Below are 22794 nucleotides of genomic sequence, written 5' to 3' on the forward strand. Positions count from 1 at the left end.
CAAGGACAGTGCCATCTGGATGAATGGCTCTGAAGTATCAATGCCTGTTGGAATTGTACTCTCACAGAAAGCAAAATAAAAAGCTTAACTGGTGATGTTGAAAAGATACTTACCTGGAAGGCAAGTTTCACTTCTCAGGGAGGTCTGTAATCACTCACAACCCAGTGCACTGAATAAAACCATTGAACAAAGCCCTAGGCTGGCTGAGCCCATCTGAAACAAGCAGCTCAAGCAATTCCCACCCGCCTCACATCCCAGCTCAGACAAAACCCTGAGCACAGCCTGACAGGCAGAGCCAACCCCAGGCACCTTGAGCTGAGCCACTGCCTGCTCTGCATTCTTCTTCTGGAGCTCCTCTTGCTGCAGTTTGCTGCTCTTCTCCCCCAGCTCGTTCATCAGCCTGGCGTAGTCCTGGCGCAGCTTGTTCAGCTCTGCTGACTGCCTGCAAACAAACAAACAAATAAACAAACATTGCCACAGGCTTGCTACTCAAATGTCAACAGCAAGTCATGCATTTGCAACCAAAGGGTGGGTTTGGGGTGTTTTCCCCCTCTGAAATGGTTTTAGCCTAGGAAAGGGATGAGGGTCAGGTACTCCTGGCCATCCATGGCAGCAGAACCATCGGTTCAGGTGAGCAGCACAGGTCAGCAGCCACAAGGCAGGGTCAGGAATTCAAGGTCAGCAAGGAGCCACAGGCAGCAGCTCCTGGAAGAGGTCTGCAAGCTGACTGGCAAGATTTGGGCAGGCTGATGTCAGCTAAAGAGGCTCAGCATAAGGAAAGGTCTCACATTGAAATTCACATTCTTTTCCCATAAAGGATTATTGATCCTTGCTGGTTGAGGACTGTTCCTCCTGCACTAACTGCACACATTCCTTCAGAATATTTGCTGCCTCCTGGCCTTGACCTGACTATTAACTCATGGAGGTATCTGATGCACTTTCTCAGCTGGGAGAGAAGATGCATTTGTTCAGCCCAAGGGAAGAATTTTAAGAGGTTCCCCTTTGTGCCTAAGCAAGTAAAAAGCATTTCATTTTTATCTCAGGTTTGCTTGAATTAAAGCCTTTTCAGGATAACTATCTGAAAGATAATGATGCTTCATTTAAATGAACAGGACACCTAAAATGAGAGCTCCACGCTCTTCTCTGAGCACTTGACATTCAGTAATAAATATATGAGAGAGGATACTGTGTCAGTTTTGTCTTCTACACACCTTAACCAGGGTGCTCAGCTTTTACCTGCACAATGCACAAAATCCTCCCTGCCAGCTCAGGGGCAGCCCAAGCCATAACTCCCAAAAGACAAATTTTGTTTTTCCAACCATTTGCAACAGCAGCAAATAAATCCAAGTGCCACCCCAGCAGCATCAGTACCTGCAGGGTGTTGATATGTAAGTTTAGAGCTGCTGTTCTCCCAAGAGGCCACAACCAACACCTCTCCTAAAGCCCTAGGGGAAGGATTCACACCCTGCCAAAAACCTCAGAGGTGCCTGAGCACTGCTGCACTTCTTTCTCTTAAAGCCTCAGCAGCACAGCCTAAAAGCTCAGGCTTCAAGTTGAAACAAAGGCAAATATTTGTTCTGAAAGCCTTGGCTCAATGCAAACACCATCAGCTACCTGTCCAGCCCCAAAATATTTGTGTTCCCAGCTTAACCACTAATTCAGAGACAGCCAAGGACTTGGAAACAAAAGAAGCAGAAGCCAGAACAGCTCTTCAGGGGAGGCTCAAAAGCACACAGAGCTCCAAAGAGCTGCCAACATACTTGCTCTCCATTTGATTGGTGGAAGTGCTGACAGCATCTCTCAGGATACCATTTTCCTGCTTCAGGTGGCTTATCTCTGCCTCCATCTGCTCACGGAGCTGCTGGAACTGATGGGGAAAGAAAAATCAATTCTGGGAAAGATTAAGCTAAGGAGCAATAAAAACAAAAGAAACCAGCTTGTACAAGTAGGGAAGATATCACAATAATTTCAAGTAAATAAAACTAAGTGAGTTTTTTGGGAGAGGGGGAGCTTTGTTCCTTCCTCACACACCAGTTGTTAAATTAAACTGTGCTACTGAGACCCTTGTGCTCATATCAAAGCTCAGGTTTCCTTTTATATCAGTGCATCAACCTATTTATGAGGCAAGCTTTTTTATGGTTTAAAAGGCTACATAAGTGTTACTCAGAATATCAATGGCTCAGCTACATAACCTGAGATATTTAACAATAACTGGATACCAATATATCACGTTTCCAAAGGGAAATAAAACAAACATGCTGTGAATTATCATTAGATAATTTGTTTGCTGTTCCTTTCAACAAATAAGGAAAAGTAAAAAGAAACTAATAATACACAGATTACAGCATGCAAACTGCAAAAGGCTAGACCTTATCTAATATTCTGATTTGCAGCAAGGTTCCAAAGCTGAGGCAGAAAGAAGACCTGATAATCCAAGGTTCAGACTGGTGTGAACAATGTCAAAAGACAGGATTTAAAGAAAAAAAATGGACTCTGCATATGCAGACACAGCAGAGCTGGTCTTGGAGCCCAAAAGCCTGCTCTGAAAATCCTTGAGCACACACAACAGTGTTCCTTTATCAGTGCCAGCCTGCAGATATGGCTGACACCATTCCAGGACCCAGTTTCATCAAGTGGATGATTCATCAGTGAGCCTTTCTCACACCACAAAATCCAAATAAATGTTTGTGTAACAACCCAGCAGCAGGGAGCAGTCCCTTGTAGGGCACCACCTCCAGTTCTGCCCCAAACATAACAAGCTGGGCTTTGGACATTACTGGGGGGTTCTTTTCCTTGCCTGCTTTGTTTTTTAATGCCAACAAGATCCCAAGAGAAGCAGGGGCACAAACCCCACCCAGCTGGAAGCTGTGACCATTTCCAGCTCCTCTGCCATGCTGCAGCACATCAGCAGAGGGAGCAGGACCAGAGCACTGGATCTTTTCTATTTCCTTTCTCCAGCTCAGCCTGGGACAGCAGCACTTGCTAAAGTCTCCCAGGTGTGTCCAGGTTTCTTTCCCCCTTCCCAGCCAGCAGCAAGGCCCTCTCCTTGTCCAGTTATCCACACAGGTTCTAAAGAAGTTTCTTCTGCTCCAAAACTGCAGAGATGCTGCTCTCCAAAGGGCCAACAGAAGATACAGTTTTGAAGTTGGGAAGTTCACATGTTGGGCTTAATGCTGTAACAGCCACACAGGACAGAATGACTAGAATGAAATCTAAGCATAAGATAGGCCATTTTCCTTGGAAAAATCTAAGTTAAACTTTTAAATCTGGTGAAACAAACCCTTCTGAGGTCACTCCATTATAAAGCAACTACAATAGAAAGTAACAAGGGTCTTAAAAAAATAAAAGTGGCTGCTCTGCAAATACTTCCAGCAAAGCACTCCCTCAGGCACTGATATTTCATGTGTATTATGCTATGTTGTCACTCTGTACTGTAATCTTAGCGACATTTATCTGCTGGTAAATGATCATCAGCATTAGTGGCTCCCTTAAGCTGAGTATTTCAATTAGACTTTGCACTTTAATTGAATAACATTTCAGCAGAACACCAGGAAGGAAAAGTCACGAGATCAGGGAGCAGCTGCCTGGCCAGCACTGGGCTTTGCACACCTGTGAGAACTCCCTTTCCTTTAAACCAGGAATCCACCACAAAGTTTTGCAGTGATTTCTCAGCAGTTGTGCAGGAGCACCAACCCCAGGAGTTTTGGCAAAGCATTTACCTTCATCTTCATCTGCTGAGACTCCTGGTAGCTGACGTGGATCTTGCTCTGGAAGGTGCCGTGCTCCTTCTCCAGCGCGTTGATGCGCTCACGCATCTTGGCCGTGAGCAAACCGTTCCTCTCCTTCTCTGCCACCAGCTCCTGGGAAGGGACAGCAAAAGGGAAACAAGTTGTCAGCACCCAGGACATCCCTCTGGCTGTCCTGAGCAGCCCAGACCCCTGCCAGGAGTCTCAGAGACCAAAAATGCCCCTGTGGGTTTGATTATGACCTGTGGAGCAAGTTACCAACCTTAGATGAAGATCTGAAAGCCAAGACAAATCAAGTGGAATGACAGTGAATTTATCACAAGGTGGAAATTTAGATTTTGGGGTTTTTAGAAAGGGGATTCAGGGGGGAAAGATGGAGGGATCTGGGCGTATCCAGCCTTTCTCTGTCACAGACATCTTTTCATTAAAATCCTTTCATTAGGATTTTTCCTGCTGAAGCTGAGAAGTTTCAGCAACAAAGTGTAAACAATGGTTATCTGCTGCTGTGGGATGCAACAGGTGGATCTGTGATTGGTCTCTTGTGGATGTTTGGATTTACTGACCACTCATGGCAGAGTTGTTCTCGCTTTCTGCCAGGACACAGACCTTTGTTATTCATTCTTTTCTATTCTTAGCTTAGCTAGCCTTCTGAGAGCTTTTCCTTCTATTTCTTTTTAGCATAGCCATAATGTAATATATATAATAAAATAATAAATAAAGTCTTCTGAACATGAAGTCAACATTCTCACCTCTCTCTTCACCTCAAAAACCCTTGTGACCACTGTCACATTTCTCCTTCTTCTTCTTCTTGGCCTCCATCTTCTGCTGTGATGTTGGCACTTTGGGATTGCTTTAGAGTAGAAGCTCACTGTCTAACATAGGTGATGGGTATTGGGAAGTTATTGCAAACATTGTACACGTAGTTTTTAGTATAAAAACATAACACTGCCCTGGGGGCAGAGTGCCTTGACTGTCTTGCTGAACAGACCTCAGCAGGACAGGAGAAAGAATTTTACAGATAAGGAACAATAAACAACCTTGAGACTGAGAACTGAAGAGCTCTGACTCCTTCTTCAAGCACCAGGCTGGGAAAAGAGACTTTTGAACTTTTCTCAGGGTCACTCTGACCAGCGAGAGATCCTGACAAGTCACCTACTGCTGCTTTCTTAAGGCTAAGAGTCTTTTAAGATAACTAAAAATACAATAAAAGTGTGCATCAACTTGAAGTTGTTGGAGTTCTGGATGCTGAGAATTTTAGACTCGCTGTGCTGACAGACTCTGACTCCCAGGAGAGCACTTCAATATTTGACCTGAGGCTGTGGAACAGGCTTCCAAAATTGATAACACTGGGATTATGGGTGTGGAGTTTGATTAGAAGTGTGTAATACTACAGGGTGGAAAACCTAAGAGTTTAGAGTTTTAAAATATAGTAATATATATATAGAGCAAGACAGAAGTTTTAAGGCAGAAGCTGGTCCTTCTTCTTTACTTTCTTCCTTCTTCACCACCTTCTCCCTTCCTTCCTTCTTCACCTTCTCCCTTCCTTCCTTCTTCTTGGTTTGGGTGGTATTTTGTAATTGGACAGAAAAGTCTGCATTGCGGACTTGGAGTGATTAGTTATTGCATTAAAAGTGAAAATAATTTAGGTGTCATTTCTTAATTGGATAGTTTAGCCTTAAAAAACCTTTAGCAAAAGACTGTTAACCATTTTATACCTAGTTAGTGAAGAACTGTAGAACTCACTACCTATGAAACTGTAACATAAATAAGAAATAATAAACACCTAATCTGAATGCAAAATATCACCTGGAGTACCTTGAATCCCAACCTCAACAAGGGAAAAAAGAATTCAAAAACCAACATTTAATGGTGTGAGGATCAAACTCACAATCTTCCTGAAGTCAGCATCAAATCTTCATTCAGCAAATTTACAGAATCAAACCAAACTTCCAAAACCTTACACTGATCCTGTATCATCATAAATCTCACATTTATTAAAAAGTTTGCCAATTCAAACACTGATCTTGTGTTGTCTCAGAAGAAATGGGAGCCTTATTTCTATCAAGTCTGCCCAAATCACAGAGTCCTAACAACTAAAACCACAGACATCACAGAGGACAAAGCTTAGACTTTCATCCCAAGTTCAGCAAAATGAAGAACAGGTAAAGCACCATGGCAAAATAGAGCACTTTAGAGCAAAATAATTGCTTTGCAGCAGGTTGCAAAGCCAACAGCTTTGCCACAGGAGATGGGCTATTAGTGCACTACAAAGGCCAGAGAAGCCCTGAATCCCACCAGCATGATGCCACATTACAGCTTTCAGACGAAAATACACATTGCTTTTTAATCTTTTATTAGCCAGTAATTCAACCCAGACACCTGAGAAATCCACAGAGCTGCTCCTCTGCAATATAAATGCACTTGCTGTAGTAAGCAAAACCATTAAGTGCAGCTTTCAGCAGCTGTCATCACACAAATAGGAATTTGTACCACCCCAGCTTCAGGTGTTTTCAGCCACACAATTCCTAACACTGCCAGGGAGTCCTGACACAATTTAAATGCTCTAAATTATTTGCCTGAATACCCTCTATCTCTTAGGAGTAATTACAGTCTTTTTCACCTTTTAGTTTAAATAAAAGTTATTCTGTCTGATAGATCAAACTCCAAGTTTTAAGCCACTTTTGCAAATACAATATACAGAGCTTGAAACAAATCTTTCTCCATGCTTTTTTAAACTAAGATGCAATTAAAAGAAGGGCACCAGGACACACTGCAGCCTCCTCTATCCCTGCACCAATCCCACCATTCACTTGTAGCTCTCAATAACCCAGCTACCCTGCCAGGGCAGAACCAGAGATCCTGGGAAGATTAACTTTTCCCTGGTTTGTGTTTTGCCAAACACCTCTGAGTTCTGAGGTACTCAGCTCCTGCTCTCATTTACCCTCTCCAGGTATTATCTTCATCAAGATCCCTGCAGGAATCACTCTGCACCTTAAAGCACCTTTAGCTTTTGACAGTGCTTTCAGAGAAACACATTAACTGGGAGATAAGAGCTTTTATCAGTCAAGCTGAGCTTTATCCCTTGTTTGTCCTGATACTTCAACATTGCAGCAACTTTGCTTTTATCCATTTTCTCCCAGCTTTTCCCTTCCCCAATTCAGATGGGAAACCCCCCAATGACTCCAACCTCCCTACAGCTCCTGCCTCTCCTTCACAAGCACCACTTCGCAGATGTTTTTTCCCCAACCACATCTCAGATTCCTTCATCCATTCCCTCTGCTCCTTCAGCCAGCAGATCCCTCTCTTCAATTTTATTCTGCAGTCCTGAGCCAGTTTCTTTTTTCTCCTCAAACACACCACAAGCCCCTTCTCTCTCTAGTTAGACATTGACTATCCCAAACTTCTTGATCCCAAACCTCTTCATCCCACTTGTACACAGCTGTGTCCTGCCAGGAGCTCACACAACACCCACTCCCTTCTTTCCCCTCTCATCTCCCAACTCCTGCATTCTCTGGCCACTCTTCTCCCACCTTTGGCCACTCAACTTTCTGTGCCCAAATTATGTCCCACAATGTGGCCTTCCTGAGTCTAATGCTCATGCGCTACCAGACCAGCCAAAATACACAAATCTTTCTCCCAAGACTACAGAATTCTTTTATCTGCCTCATTATTTGGTCTACTGTAACCGTTTTCCTCTGAAACATTAATAAAAGAGTAAATTTTCATTAAGCAGTTTTGACAGTGATGCATCAGCATCCCTCTAAGTCCAAAGCTATCAGAGCTGCACCTCCAGGGCTAAGCAGGCAATATTCTGTATCTTCTGTACTTTCTGTATCTTCCTTCTTGAAGAAAACCAATGATTGTTGTGCCTAGAAACACACAGGCACGTGAATGCTACACTATGGACCAAATTAAAACTGTGATGCAGGAAAAAAATATTTCATATTTGCATCCACAGAAAGTCTCATAGTGGTGAAGGAAGTGCTTTTTAAGTAATCATTTGAAAAGAAAAACAAGCTCAGCTTACAAGTATCAGTAAATTGAATTCTCTGGAAAAACTACTGGAAAGTAACTGCATAAATACATTGTAAAATCAAATATAGTGCCTTGGCAAGCTTTTTCAGTAAAAATAAATATCCTATCTTTTGGTTTAGCTGAGTGAAACAGCATTTGCTGGCTGCTAGTCCTCCACACCCCTGCTCCTCTCTTCACCCATGAACACCTCAGTATTTACCTGGGAGAGCTGCTTGCACTGCTCCTTTGCCACAGCCGCCTCCTCCTTCACTGCTGTGAGCATCTTCTCCTTGTCCTGGAGCTGGTGCAGAGCTGCAGCTGTCTCAGCCTTGCTGGCCTGCAGGAGGATGACATAAAAATAACCACAAGTAGTGGCACAGCACACTAAAAGGCAGCAGAGCAAACCTGAGGGGAGGAAACACTCCCTCCTGCTCCCCAATTTTCCATCTGCACGATGCACGTGGCACCACCAATACCCAGTTCTGCCACTAATGGATTCACCAGGCAAAGAAATGCATTTTGAAAGCATGGAAAGCAATTAAGAGGGTAAATGGGCTCTTAAGGTGCTTCCCATTGGAAAAGAACAGCCATTAAGAGAAATAATGGGAAAAGATGCAGAGATGCTGAATCAGTCAATAACTGTGGCTGGAAGGACTTCCAAGATCAGCTGGTCCAGCCCACACTCGGGGCAGGTATAACCCAACAAATGTAATTGCTTGAAATATCTCACCACAAAGGAAAAAAGAAACACTGATCTGGTGTCTCCTTCCACTTCCCAGGAGAGCCCCCAGCTGATGTAGTTACATTTCTGCTGGCACACTGACACAAAAAGTTTCAGAGATACTCCAGGGAACAGACCTAGAGGAACAATCCCCAGGGAATAGACCTAGAGGAACAATCCCCTTGCATACTGGTCCTTTAAATGAAATAAATGTCACAAAGAGCACAAATTCTCTGTGTTTGTGCTCAGATTTGACTCAGGGAAGTGTGATGGTTGTGGGGTCTCAGCCCTTGCAGGTTCCAAGCCCAGACTGGTAAAGCCCTGAGCAGCCTGTGCTGACCTCAGAGCTGGTGCTGCTTTGAGGAGGAGGTTGGACTACTTGGACATCACTCATTCAAGTCTGATAACTGAAGAAGGAAAGAAGTCTCAGTCCCATAAATGGACCCTGAATTTGTCTGGAAATTCTCCTTTAGTTGGTAATGTGCATGCCTGCAGTACAAACACACTGTCAGGAACTTTTAAGAGCTACAGAGAGAACACAATTCACACTTCCACCTACAGAAACCCACTTTTTTTGTTGTCTACAAACCCAGTTTTCATCCTAAAGGTTCAGCTTGAACACCAAACCTTCCTTTAAAACAAGAAAAAACCAGAGCAAGCAGGGAGGCTGCTCAAACAGGCAACACCATTCCAAGGGCAGCACTACTGGGTTTTGTCTTTGGAGGTTTTCAAGATGCAAGTGGACAAATCCCTGAGGAAACTGCTCAGAATTCAGTGTTGGACCTGTTCTGAGCAGGCAGCTGGAGTGCAGAGCCTCCTGAAGCCCCCACCAGCCCAAAGTGTGCTGTTACTGTGATATATTGCATTAACTGGACTGACACAGAGCCAGTTCTGCATTTCTGGTACCGTGTCTGCAGAGGAACACAGGATTGCAAGAGCTCAAGTGCGACACACAGGATGTGACAAGCACAAAGCAACACCCACAGTGAGTCATGGCAGGGAGGAGTAGCTGTGTGCCCAGCAACAGGACCAGGAGCAGTGGCCACAACCTAAAACACAAGTTGCACCTCAATGTGAATAAAAGCTGCTTTCCCTGGAGGATGGCAGAGACCTGGAACAGCTGCCTAGGGAAGGGGTGGAGTTTCCCTCTCTGGAGACATTCCAAATCCACATGGACACAGTCCTGTGCCACCTGCTCCAGGTGACCCTGCCTTGGCCAGGGGATTGGGCTGGATGGCCTCCAGAGCTCCCTTCCACCCCAAGGATTGTGAGATTCTGCATTGATAAGGAACTGGTGGACACCATTCTCTTCTGTCTTGACTACAAGAATTAAAAAGAACTGCCAAGCACTGGCACAGGTTGCCCAGAGGGGTTTTGCAGCCATTCCGTAAAGGCTTCAAGATATCCAGCCTGGATAAAGCATGGGCTGACCTCAGAGCTGGTCCTGCTTCAAGTAGGAGGCTGAACCACTCCAAACCCCTTGAGATCCCTTCCAAACCTGAACAGCCCTATAATCCTCTGAAAAATATCCAAAGGAGTCAAACTACATTGTATAGACTTGCAAAGCTCAGAATTAGTTCTGAATTCCTCCCACAGCTTATCCTATTCACACATTTGGGAAAGATCACTCCCAAAAGTCACCAGCCATCCCTCCCTGTGCCAACACACACGTGCCAGCAGCAGCATTCCTGCTTGATTCCCTGCTCTCCATGGCCATTCCTGCTGTCCCCAAGTGGCCAGGGCCACCCCTGGCATGGCAGATGGCAGCACAAAGGCATCTGACAGCTCAGTGCTGCATGCCAGGCAAGCCCAGAGCAGCTGCAGAGAGCCTCCCAAAGGCAGACTCTGCCCAGATCCCACTGACAGAGCTCAGCTGACAGCACCCCTTCCAATTTCTGGTTGTTTAATCAGTTTTGTCTTCCCCCCCACACACACTCCACAGCCATTCACCTTTTGCAAGAAATCATGAATTGCACCCGATTTTTCCTTTAACACCTCCACTACACAGCGGGCCTCGTCTTCAGAGAAGATCATGTTCTTCATGGATGTTACAAAATCCTTGAATTTCACTTCAGCATTCTCTGCAACACAGAAGGGAGGGTTTATTTACTTTGGACTCCATACAGAATTATTTATTTTGCCTTGAAACAGCATGTGATGGGGTATCATTATGCATTATATTTAATTCCAGTCTGAAATGCCAAGAATCAAGAGGTCATGAACATTCAGCAACAACAACATCTCTCCAATTTAAACCCAATAACAATCTGCCAGCTGATAGTTTTGGGAAAAGAGAAAATCCCAGCACTCTGTTTGCACAGTTGGTAACGTTTATAGTGTTGCTAGCAAGAAGACAAAGCATGACACAGATTTTGGAGGAGAAAAATAGCATAAATGTGAAAAATTTAAGAGTCCTTTCCAGTGTATCATGACAGTAATTTAAACTGAGCTCTCAATTTGGAGGACAGCCTGGCTGCACAAGCAATATGCACATGAAAAGTTAATTAATTTTAAAACTGGCACATTTTTGATTACAATATATGGAAGACAAAAATATTAACTTCCAAATTTAGATTGAGGGAACTGCTGCAAGAAGAGTTCAGCAGTGGGAAGATAAATCAGTAAGATCCCTCTTAATGGCTGACCAAGTGTTTAAAGAGACACACACAAGGAAAGACAATTCAACTGAAACAAAACTGTTTTCTCTAACGAAAACCACTGCTCACAAACAGGCTGCTCATAAACAGGTCATTAGGTGGCCCTCTGACTCCAGGAAATGGGAGCACAAGACCAAGGCACCCCATATCACTGTCAAATATTCACCAGTGGCCAAAAGTGTGTGAAGGAATGGGAAGAATTAAAAAAAGCAGAAGCTCCGAAGTGATGCTTGGTCAGAAATTGTCCCATAGATCACGGAGACAGGTCTGGTCACCACAAGTGCTACACATGCCCCTGAAATCAAGTTAACACATCAAACCCAAAGATCTGTCTGAGAAATAAATGAAGAACAAAAAAGCAGCAGTGACTTTATGCCCTAAAAGAAATTACCAAGCATAAAATCACCGAATGGCAGAGCATGGGGAGGGAGTGCTGAGGAATTCTAGCACACTCTGTCCTAGTCCTAAACCCAACTAAGCCTTCACTTCAGCTCACACCAGTGCTGCACTGACACCACCAGCGATGCTGCTACCAGGAATATGCCAAGATCTGAGACCACAGCCCAGGAATGGATCCCAGCTGGGCCAGGAGCAGGAGCAGCCCTGTGCTCCCTGAAGGCACAGAGACCTTGCCCTTACACCCAAGGAGCTTACAGCTAGAGCAGGGCAAGATTTCTATATTGGGAGGGCAAATCCCAGCTGACACACGAGAATTAGGAGTTCGTGGAGAAGGTCACAGCGTGCCGAGGAAATGAGAAGGGACAGGAGCACGTGAGGGGCTCTGATGCTGCAGGACAGAAACGTGCAGCCACTGAGCCAGCAGCACAACAGGAGCCTCAGCAATGTGGGAATCCAATTAAAGAGCTGCCAGGAAGCTTTGGAGGGGGTATTTTAGAAGGCAAAACTAAACAGAGACGTTCCAAAGAGCAAAATGAGTGACCAGACAGTGCTGAAGAACCAGTCTTCTGCCCAAACCTGAGCTGGGTGTCACTGCTCAGCTGCCTGGCTTCTCTCTGGCTGCTCACAAACTTGAGGTCTCACCTCATCAGGCTTTGAGATGGTCAGAGGCCTATTTAAAGCTTCAGAGTGGAACACAATGCTCATTAATCACTCCAGGCATTTGTGGGAGAGTATGAAGGAAGTCCTCCTGTCCCAAGCAATTCTATCTGCACTGAAGGGAAAATTTGAGTCTTCCTGGAAAGTGCCAGACTCTCTCCACTGACAATCTGTTTCAGGTCACTCTGTATTGCACTGGGTCAGCCTCAGACAGCTCCATGAACAGCCCTAGAGCACGCAGGCTGCCCTTCCAGCCTCCAACTTGTGCTGAATGCCCTGGGTTTGGAGCCCATCCCTGTGAGCAATGTCTGAACTCTCCTCTGTGAACTCCCTCACTGCATCTGTGTGGTCTGTGATCACCCCTTTGCTCACTGGGGACACAAAAGCCCAGTCAGAGCTGAAAGGATTCAGATGGCACAGAGCCCTTTGCACAGTGCCAAAGACAAGGCAGAAACGAGCACACACAAGAAGAGCATCCTGCAAAAACGTTTTCCTCAAATCCCTTCTTCACATTACATCAGAGAGAATCCCTCTCCCCACACTTCTTCCCTGCTGAATTTTGCAAGCAGGCTATGCCAGAAACACCCTGAAATATCAGTTTCTTACCTTTATCTGTTTCATTCTTCAGTTTCTTGCCACTGCTCTTCTGGATGCCCTCATTCACACTGTGTTTTACAACTTCAACCGGCTCACGCTTTTCCAAAGTGCCTGAGTCAGAATTATCCATCAAAGGAATATAAGTAGTTGCTTGAATAAGAGGTTCATCCACCAAAACTGTAATCATAAGTCCACAGGATGGGTTAAAGCTTTGTAATAATTGACACCAACATTTTTAGAAAAGGTGCCACAACATTAAGAGTTGAAGTAAAGAATCTCCAACCTCAATAGTTAATTATACTCTCCATTTCTATTATCCTTCACAGTTTAACTCATTAAAGCTCTTCAGGTAAGTCCATTAAATAAAGGTCTCTAATGCATAGTAATTTAATAGCTTCAATTAAATTTCTACTTCCAAAGCTGTCTTTTAGCATTTTAGCAAGAAGAGAAGAACCTTTACATTTGACTTTCATTTCACTTTAGTAAGAAAGTCGCACGTGGCATCGACAATTTTACTTGTGGCTGTGGGGAAAATCATTCAGCAGCCCTAAAATATGAATAAAGCCTTTTGTCCCTATTCTGCTAAAAGCTGGTACTTCACTGGCAGCATTTTCATGGATTACATCACCTGTGAACTCAGCCACTTGGGCAGAGCATGCAGCAGGGGCAGCACTCAAGCTCATTTTGCATGCAGACTCCACTGCACCTAATGAAGATCTCTCATCTGTCAGAGCAGGTCTGGGCGTCATTAACATGCAGAGAGGTGCTCAGAGGCTCTGCCTGACCCCAGCCCTCCACTCCCACACCCCTGGATCACCGTGGTGAGGAGCAGCCTCTGCCCAAAGAGCTCCTCAGCAGAGACAGAAGCAGGAGAGGGGAGAGCAGGAGTGACAGAGCTGCAGCTGCTGCTTGCCCAGCTCCTGCTCCACGCTGCCTGCAGGATGCCAGAGGCTGTGCATGGGCCAGCAGGCAAATCCCTGCCCCAGCCAGCCCACAGTGCAGGGCTGATGGAGAACAAATGCCAGGCAGCAGCACAGAGAGAGGAGAACTGGGTGGGATGCAGGGTTTGGGCATCAGTGCAGAACAAGGATGCACTCCTGGCTGCCAGAGAGCCAGTTATGAAACACTCCTAAATTCTGGCCCTGTAAAAGGAGTGCAATGGGCCAGATGGACCTTTTTGTGTCACCTGGTGTTTCTCCACTTCAGCAGCCAGCCAACACCTGCAGGTACATCACAAGCTCAGAGGTGAGAAGAGCTCTCCTCTAGCAGAAACAACCACCAGCTGCCCTCCTCACATCTTCCCTTCCTCTCCTTATGAACTTCCCTCCCTTGCAACACCTATTTAATATCAATGAGACATTTTGCAGTATGAAATCCCCACAGTCATGTCTTGGCTAATCCTGGTGTCCACCACAGCTCATTTTTACTCTTTTACTTCATTGAAAAGAAAACAGTTTGCATTCAAATAATGCACGAGCTATTGCCCTGTAGCACTGACAGCTCAGCTTTGCTACTGCTGAGCTGGTACTGACATTCACTGCCCTGTACAGACAAGTTTGTGGCCCCTAAAAAAGTGCAATGCACATATTTCCATCAGGAAAAGCACAAGAATAAAAAATGATCACATAAAAGGTGATCACATCAGTAGGTTTTTTTCCAGCAATCATTTAGGAGTTTTTCGGCTATACAGGAACCCTATAGAGCTTGGAACGCCATCCTGAACTGAACAAGGCCCACAACAGATCTGCACCCTGATAACCTGACCAAAATATAAAGGGAGCAGTGGATAACAGTGCTCCAGGAGCAGCCCATCAGCTCCTAACTTCACAGCTGCCCCAGCAGAGAAGAGTCTTGAGGAGCTAACAAGGTGGCCTCACAGAACTTCATAGTCACCCTGTGCCCAAAAGCCAGACACAACAGCAGCCATTGTAAAAAATTTAAAAAAAAAAGAGAAAAACACACAGACACAGAGGCACAGTGAGCCAAGAGGACACAAGAAGCAGCATCTTGGCAGAGAACAGGGGATGACAACAGTGAAGGCCTTGAGAGCAAAGATGAACAGTTTCTGTTGGAGCAAGAGCCAGCCAACAAAAGGACAATAAGAGAGGAATGTGGTCAAAGCAACTGGCTGAAAAAACTGCAATCTTGTTTGGGGCAATGACTGCAGCAGCTCCAGACATGCCTCGCTCAGAGCAACTTCAAGTCTGCTCATTACTCCTCGTTCATGTGTGGATATTTGGATCCAAGAGAGCTCAGAAAGGTTCACAACATTCATTACCCCATGCTCAGTGGTACCAGGCGTTTATAACATTTAACAGGATCTCAAGCTCAGCAATCTTTCCTGCCTGGAATTCCTGCTTTTTCAAATCAAGAGTTACTATCCTGTGAGCTCCTTTTCCAAAGGAAGAGGAACTAAAGCATGGATGGCAAAAAGGTTTAACAGTCAGGTTTATCTGAGCAATGTCACAGACTGGATTCTTACCATTATCAACTTTCTGCTTCTTTGCAGAGACCTTCTTCTTCCCCGACACATTTTCTTGCTTTATCTCCTGGTGGAGCAGCACTGGCTCTTGCTTTTTGGCAGGAGATACAACAGAATCAGTCTTACTATCTTGATCATCTGCAACAGACAATTGAGACAATATATGTGTACTCTCAGCATTACCTTTCAATCAGCAGATCTGGAATCACCAAATTCTCCAATCCCAGGAAAACCAACTCACATCTTTTAAACAGAACACAAATTTATCCCCACATACATACACACACAGACTCACACACAAACACACAATTCCCAGATCAGGTGAGACCCCCAAAGCAACAGGAAGGTTTAGCAGAGTCAAGAGCCACAGCACCCAGTGATTTTTTAAGACAGGAATCTCATGTGCAAGCAGAACACACAGCAATGCAAGGAACAGTTTAACAACTCCAATCCAGATTTCACTGTGACAGAGCAGACAGCACATGTTACCCATATTATTTTCTTATTTAGAAGTGTACTTTTCCCCTCCATGAACCCGCTTGGGCACTTTAAACACACACACCCCCAATAGCTACTGGGACTGTGAGAAGCAGAAAATAAGTGTTTCCCATTAGGGAGCTGTTCTTTTTAAAAGCAGTTTCTAGTGAGGAATTTTTTTATCATTCTGGACAGCCTGTGCTATATTAAGATTCTTGTCAGAGCTGACACACACAGCACAGGGCTCTGGTGTCAGCTCCTGTAATCAAGGAGAAGAGCTCGTTGTGGCTGCCCTCAGAACTGTGCTTGCAGACCACATTTTAACTGTGCCACAGAGATTTGCAGAGAACACCCACAAGCAAGATTGGATACTTTCTCTGTTGGTAGTGGGTGGGTCTTTTTTCTCCAGTTTTTTTGGCTTTTTTTCAGAAAAAGAGAAAAAATCTACCACATCAAGCAGCAATGTCATTCTTTTTCCTCACTCCCTGTGCAGACCTGCTGTGCCTGCATCTCACAAGGGAAACTGCAAATATCTTGGGTTTCATTTATTTCTAGAACTGGGTATTTTTATTCTTTTTTCACTTCTATTCCTAGTCAAGACAACCACATGGAGACATATCCTGACGAGGATATGGTCAAGACAGTCAGAAGTGATTCTGAAGAGTTTTTGGTCTGTTCCAGGTTGGATATTTCAGTCACAACAGCCAGACCAGTTTTAGCATCAGTTCCATTCAGTTAAAGAGGTGTAGCAGGTGGGCAGCAATGAATCAAGCACCAATCCATGAATCAGCCACCAAACACCTCTCTGTGCATTAAGCCTGCACTTAGAGTGATTTATTTTGCAGACTGCTATTAGGTTTCTTGAGATGCCCTCCCTTATCAGAGCAACCACTCCTAGGACTCTGCTTTTTCACTGCCTGGCTCAGAATGCACACAGCAAAAATATCTCCTGACTTCTCCCAGGTAATCAGAATTTTGATTGAGAGCAAAGCAGCCAAACCACAGAGCAAGGCAAAGGAATGAGCTACTCTGTTTCACTTCATCTTTACTAGAAGAAAGCAAGGCCGGGAGGAGGAAAACCAGAGCACTGCTGCCAGATGAAAAACAGAGGGGAAAAAAGCAAGAGCTCATAAAAAAGGAGAAGGTTAGAAAGGAGCTTTGCCCCGTAGAGATCAGGCAGAACAGTTGTGAGAGACACTCTGTGGCCTTGCAAAAAAGCAGAACACGGTTCTGGCGTTCTGTGCAAGAAGCATATGCAACATCAGATACCCATTCCATTTTTCTGCTTCTTCTGCCCAGGCTTCTTCTTAGCTGCTGTTGGTTCAGATGGTGGAGTGGGCTGTTTTGTAACAGGGACTGGATCTACTTTCTTGCCTGAAGACTTGGATCCTTCCGAGTCCTTAGTTACGTGATCGTCTTGGTTGGCCTTGTGCTTCTTCTCCTTCTTCTTCCTCTCCCTGAGGCCGGCGGGGGCCTCGGTGCCACCCGAGGGGACAGCGGGGACAGCAGGGACAGGCTCCTCGTCCGTGCCCAGGGCGTCAGACAGCTTAAAGTCCCGAGGGGCACTCTCTGAGTCGGACTCGTGGATGTTCCCGTTCTGAGCCTCTTTCTTCTTGTTCTTCTTCTTCTCCGTTTTCTTCTTGTCGGCCTTGCTGGGCGGGAACTTCAGGTCCCGTTTCTGCTTGGCGAGGACCTCATCATACAAAGTCTCTTTCATGAAAAGCCAGAAGAAGAGGAAGATGACTGTAATGACCACAGAAGGGATGAGGATGATGAAGTAGGTAGACTCATAAAACTCCATTGTGCTTTTTCTTAGCTATGATTTCTTAAAAAAACCTACAGGAGAAAGGAAAAAAAAAAAAAGAGAAAAATTAGGTTTTGAACACTTTTTCCCCCTCAGTGTTATTTCCTCCACCAATTATAATAATAAAAGAAGATTTCTCCTTGTTATAGAGCAGCCTCAAAGTAGCTTTAATAAAATTACCAAACTACATCAGGCATGGAACAGCTTCTGGAATCATTTACCACTTGCTTCAAAGTCGTCGGCCTGGGTAGGAAAAGTGCAGTTTGCCAGACTGCTGATCTGGGGAGAGAATAATTCCCTTCCCTTGCTTTTCTTCATCCTCCTCACTCTTCCTTCCCACTTACATAAAGTTAAAGCTTTTGATTTCAGAAATACATGAGGCAGCACTTCCAGAGGCTGTGAAAAAGAGACCACTAAGTATATACAGAACTCCACTTTTTTTCTTTTTTTTTTTCTTTCATAAATCAAATATAATTCATTAAGATTCTTATCCTGGGAAGCAGGAGTTAAATTTCACCTTCCTTTTGTTCCCAGATTTATGACAGCTTCAGAAGTGGAATGAGAAGAGGACAGGAGCGAGCCCTGAATTTTAGTCAGCCATAAAGAATCAGGTATTTTCAAAAGTGCTTTTTGAAGTCTAAAACCCAGCTTTACACTCAGGAAAATTCCATACATTTATGGGGAAACAGGAAGATCTGTTACTTATTTTGACCATGTGATGGTATAAAAGTTCTAGGGCACTTATACAGACCAGATGATTCCAGGATAATTTGCTGAAAACAACATTTTTGTCCCAAGCATTACATTTATTTTCTTTCTAAAAAAGCAGGAACCACAGAGTTTAAAAAAAAAGTCAGAACAAGGTTAAAAAACCTAACTTTGGGGTCAAAAACAAGCCAGATTTTCCCAAAGTCAGAACAAGGTTAAAAAACCTAACTTTGGGGTCAAAACAAGCCAGATTTTCCCATTTCACAACTGATTGCTATAAACAGACCTGGATTTTTGCAGGAAGAATCCAAATCTTCTCCAGACTTGCTTGCTCCAAGAAGGAAAGTAAACCCCCCCAAAAAAACCAACCACCACCTAATATTGTAAAAAAATCCCACACTTAATCCAAACTAATTAGGCAAGTGCAATTCCCAATCCACCAACTCAGTTTGAAACCCACCATGGGAAGCACATGCCACAACTCCATTTTCCTCTACACAAGAAAAAATGGCTTTTCAACTCCAGAGTCCCCTGGGACATCCATCCTCTTGGGGAATGAAAGGCAAGGGATTTAACCCAGGTTGTTCAGAATATTTCCACTGCTGCTTGAAAAATGAAAACAGATGTGTCTACCCAGGGCACAGGGAATAAAATGCACGTGGTGCAGGGAGAGGGCAGGCTCTCCTTGCCTCTGGGCAGGAGATTCACTCATTTCAAGTTGTTTTACCTCAATTCCTGGCTGGTTTGGAAGCTGCTAGCACAAAGTGGCTTGCGCCATCCTGCCACAGTGCAGAGAGCTCGGTGTGGAGTCTGGCTCTAGCTCAAGAGTTGTTATATAGAATAATTTCTGGACAGAGAGGAGTTCCTGTGATAATATATTTGTACAGTGCATTGAGCAGCACAGAAAGCAGGGCTTGGGAACTCTAATTTGGCTATTAAGTTATCCAAATAAAAGACTAACACTTCAATACACTAATTATTCATCAGTTGTCTTAACATTAAGTCTCCTCCCAGTTTGTATTTATTTTCTGCGTGTACACAGCTCACTGAAAATTACAGGGTCTAAAATTACATCCAGCACAGAAAGTTTTGGAAGGGCTGAGAGGGATGGGAAGAAAAGCTTGTCTTTTGGGGGAAAAAAAGAGCACAGATGCTCAAAACTAAGCTGGAGCTTTCAAAATGATTAATTACAGCTACTTGATAAACCCAGCTCCCTGCACCAAGTGATCTAATATTAGTCATCTCTTGAAGGAAGCAGATCTTGAAAATTTGTCTCAGCCAAAGTCAATATTGAATGCTTACGGGGAAAAGCTAATCCCCAAAGTAAATATGTAATTAAGCAGATTTTTCACAAGTGTAATTAAGCTGATCATTACAATACACTGCTGCAGCAGCTACAATAGCCAAGCACAGGGAGCCCAGCACGGCCCAGCTCATGACAGCAGCACACAGCCAGCCATGAACTCATGGCACGGACAGGCACACCCTGCACAGCTCCCAGCATCTCACACAGATGCTCAGGACAAAGCACAGGCTCGGGGTAACACTGCTAAAGAGCTTCAAGGCTCTTCAAGAGGGTCAGGAGGCCACCATGGCCATCCAGGCAGGACACGCTCCACAGACAGAGACACACTGAAAAGCTGCAGCTGCTTCCAGAGGAGCCATAAATCCATGATGACAGCAGCTGGTCTGGGTGGGGAGCGTGTGCTGGACTGGCTGGGCTCTGATCTCAGAGCTGGACAGGCTCTGCTGAGCCTCTGTCCCCCACCCTGATCCCCCTCCCTGCACTGCCCCAAAAACGGGATCATCTCCCAGATCTGGAGCATGACACTGCAGTGATCAGCTCCATTCCTGCTCCATGCACTTCCCCAAAAACGGGATCATCTCCCAGATCTGGAGCATGACACCGCAGTGACGAGCTCCAGAGCATCCCCAGGCTCCATTCCTGCTCCTGTTCTCTCCTGCTCCCTGCAATTCCCCAAGAATGGGACCATCTCCCAGATCTGGAGCATGACACTGCAGTGATGAGCTCCAGAGCTCCATTCCTGCTCCTGTCCCCCTCCTGCTCCCTGAAATTCCCCAAAAACGGGATCATCTCCCAGATCTGGAGCATGATACTGTAGTGATGAGCTCCAGAGCTCCATTCCTGCTCCTGTCCCCCTACTGTTCCCTGAAATTCCCCAAAAACAGGATCATCTCCCAGATCTGGTTCATGACACCGCAGTGATGAGCTCCAGAGCCTCTCCAGGCTCCACTGCTGCTCCTGTTCTCTGCACTTCCCCAAGAATGGGATCATCTCCCAGATCTGGAGCCCAACCCTGCAGTGATGAGCTCCAGAGCTCCATTCCTGCTCCTGTCCCCCTCCTGCTCATCAGGGCAAAGCCAAACATGAGCCACACAAACCTTTCCACCCCAAACACTGATCAGAAGAAGACCTCTGAATTTATGATCAGATCTGATCTCTGAACTCCATACACAAATCCAGCTTTTCCCATAGAAACACAGTTAAAAAAAAAAACCCTAAATCTAAATAAAACTCTCAGGGTGTAACTAGAATTTATTAAGCACACAGGAACAGCAAGCAAAAGCTCTGCTCTGATGGCCATACACTAATTTCTCATCTCAGCCCAGCAAGGGTATTTAAAACTCACTCCAGGAGGCTCCCACTGCTGCTGGCTCTGTGCAGAATGACAAAACAACATCCATCACACCACCCCCTGCCAAAATGTCTTTATAAAGTGGCATCCTTGCCATGGGGTAAATTGGCAGTGTTTTGGCTCACACACAGTTTCCAGTTGTCCTCTGACAATCTACAATTACCAACAGTTCCATCATTTCCATTTGTATTTCTGTATTACACTGAGAAGCCATCCAGGAAAAAACAGAACCAATCTATAGGGGGGAAAGAAATTCTATGCCATGCAGAAAGAAACAGGATGAAGAAACTCATTCTGTTAAAGCAGAAAAAAAGCAAATGCTGCATTGACACACCTTCACCTACCGGCTTAACTGCTCCATTTAGTTTTACTGTCCTGGTTAGGAGACACTCTAAAAAAAAAAAAAAAAAAAAAAAAAAGGCACTTTTTCCCCCAGAAGTGCTGCAATGGGACTTTTATCATTTGCAGCTCTGAAGTCTCCAGGGTGGCTGCAGCAGCTCCCCACCCACCCAAACCCGCAATCCCAGGCAAGGCACTCCCAGTGCAATCCTACTGCACTCCCCCTCCTCACTGCCTACAGAGGCACAGCAACCTTATCTACACCTAAATTTCAAGGTATTTGGTTAAATACTCACCTTTCATCCGTATTTGATACTCAACCTGCTCTTGCTCACGTTTCTCAGAGCCCAGCCCCGTGCCAGGCTCCCCCCTGGCAGACCCGTGAATTCCAGACCTCACAACATCCCCTCAGTCATTCTGAAAAAGGGGAACAAGCTGCATCTGTCCCAGGCTGTGCACAGACCCAGTTACTGTTCCCATCCTGCCTTTAACAAAAGAATTGCACTTTTGTTCCCTAAAACAGAGCCCATGCCACAGAAAAATAACTAGTTCTGAACTCCACTGTGCTGTTACTGCCTGCACCTGACTTCTCCTGCCAGTTCATGCTGCCCTGGATTTTCTGACCCACCCTCTGCCCTTCTGAATTTAAATCTCAAGTTTCACCCTGTGCAGATACCACATTTCACAGGATATTCATTCAGTTTAGGTCCAGGGGATTAACTTACTTGAGAAGATAGAAATAAATTATAGCTCTATCTGGCTAATGAGTCACTCATAGCTTAGCCCCAGCACATGAGAAGCACGGCTTCTATAAAAGCTTGGGTCCCAAAATGCACATAATCTTCAGGGATTTGTGCCTCTTTGAAAAACTAACATTAAAGGGGGAAAATGCAGGTATCAAGGTGCCTTTTTTAAAATACTAAGCAGTTTAAGAGATATCATGTATTATTTAGCCAAAGCAACAGCTCCTTTAATTGGGATATTTCCCTGGGATTTTCTCAAGCTGGCAAGCAGACTCACATCCAAGAGCCACTAGGAACACAGCAAGAAGTCTCAGAGCTGTATCTGGATTCAATAAATTCCTCAAACAGATAACATTATTTTTGTTCTCCCTATTCTGCACGCAGCTTGGAACACGCTCCCTTATCAGCCAGCTGCAAACAGGATCCTCTTGAAAACAGCTTCACTCCCAAGCTCTTCCTCCCCCAGAGATGATGCCCAGCAACTTGGGCAACTAAACCCAATCTGCCACAGGCAAGGTATGAAATTAAACAAGAAGTTCAGCCTCTCCATGCCTATTCCACATTCATACACAAGAGCAACCAGCTCTCTGTGACTCGTTTGTTACCTGACTAAAGCATTGCTCAAGCTCTAGGAAAGGGAGCTCCAGAAAAACCTCAGGGTAGTTCATTTAACATCAGTGCTGGTACTGCATATGGGAAAACTGCAGAATTACAGCTTAGTTGGTTTAGTTTTGGGGTTTTTAGGCAGCCCTGTGTGTTACTGAAAAAACAAGATGGGTTTTTCGTGTCCCAA

The 22794-nt window shown here is 44.9% G+C and overlaps 1 protein-coding gene across 10 annotated transcripts in view; it reads right to left on the bottom strand.

The window, feature by feature from the left end:
• KTN1 (kinectin 1) overlaps positions 1-17579 on the bottom strand; it is a 57255-nt gene extending 39676 nt beyond the window's left edge. For 8 of the 10 annotated variants that reach the window (XM_054286731.1, XM_054286730.1, XM_054286729.1 and 5 more), the window contains exons 1-8: positions 17020-17579; positions 15274-15411; positions 12801-12968; positions 10432-10562; positions 7981-8097; positions 3720-3860; positions 1761-1867; positions 310-442 (exon numbers count right to left, since the gene is read on the bottom strand). In XM_054286731.1, the coding sequence (XP_054142706.1) occupies positions 310-442; positions 1761-1867; positions 3720-3860; positions 7981-8097; positions 10432-10562; positions 12801-12968; positions 15274-15411; positions 17020-17551 (1467 nt within the window). In that variant the 5' untranslated portion in view covers positions 17552-17579. The remainder of the gene's footprint in view (positions 1-309; positions 443-1760; positions 1868-3719; positions 3861-7980; positions 8098-10431; positions 10563-12800; positions 12969-15273; positions 15412-17019) is intronic. The other 2 variants (XM_054286727.1, XM_054286722.1) reach the window with 2 other exon arrangements.
• Between the last annotated feature and the right edge of the window lie 5215 nt (positions 17580-22794).

The sequence above is a fragment of the Melozone crissalis genome, unplaced genomic scaffold, assembly GCF_028551555.1.
Source record: "Melozone crissalis strain CALT ecotype California unplaced genomic scaffold, PUWL_Pcris_2 ptg000056l_1, whole genome shotgun sequence".
NCBI lineage: Eukaryota > Metazoa > Chordata > Aves > Passeriformes > Passerellidae > Melozone > Melozone crissalis.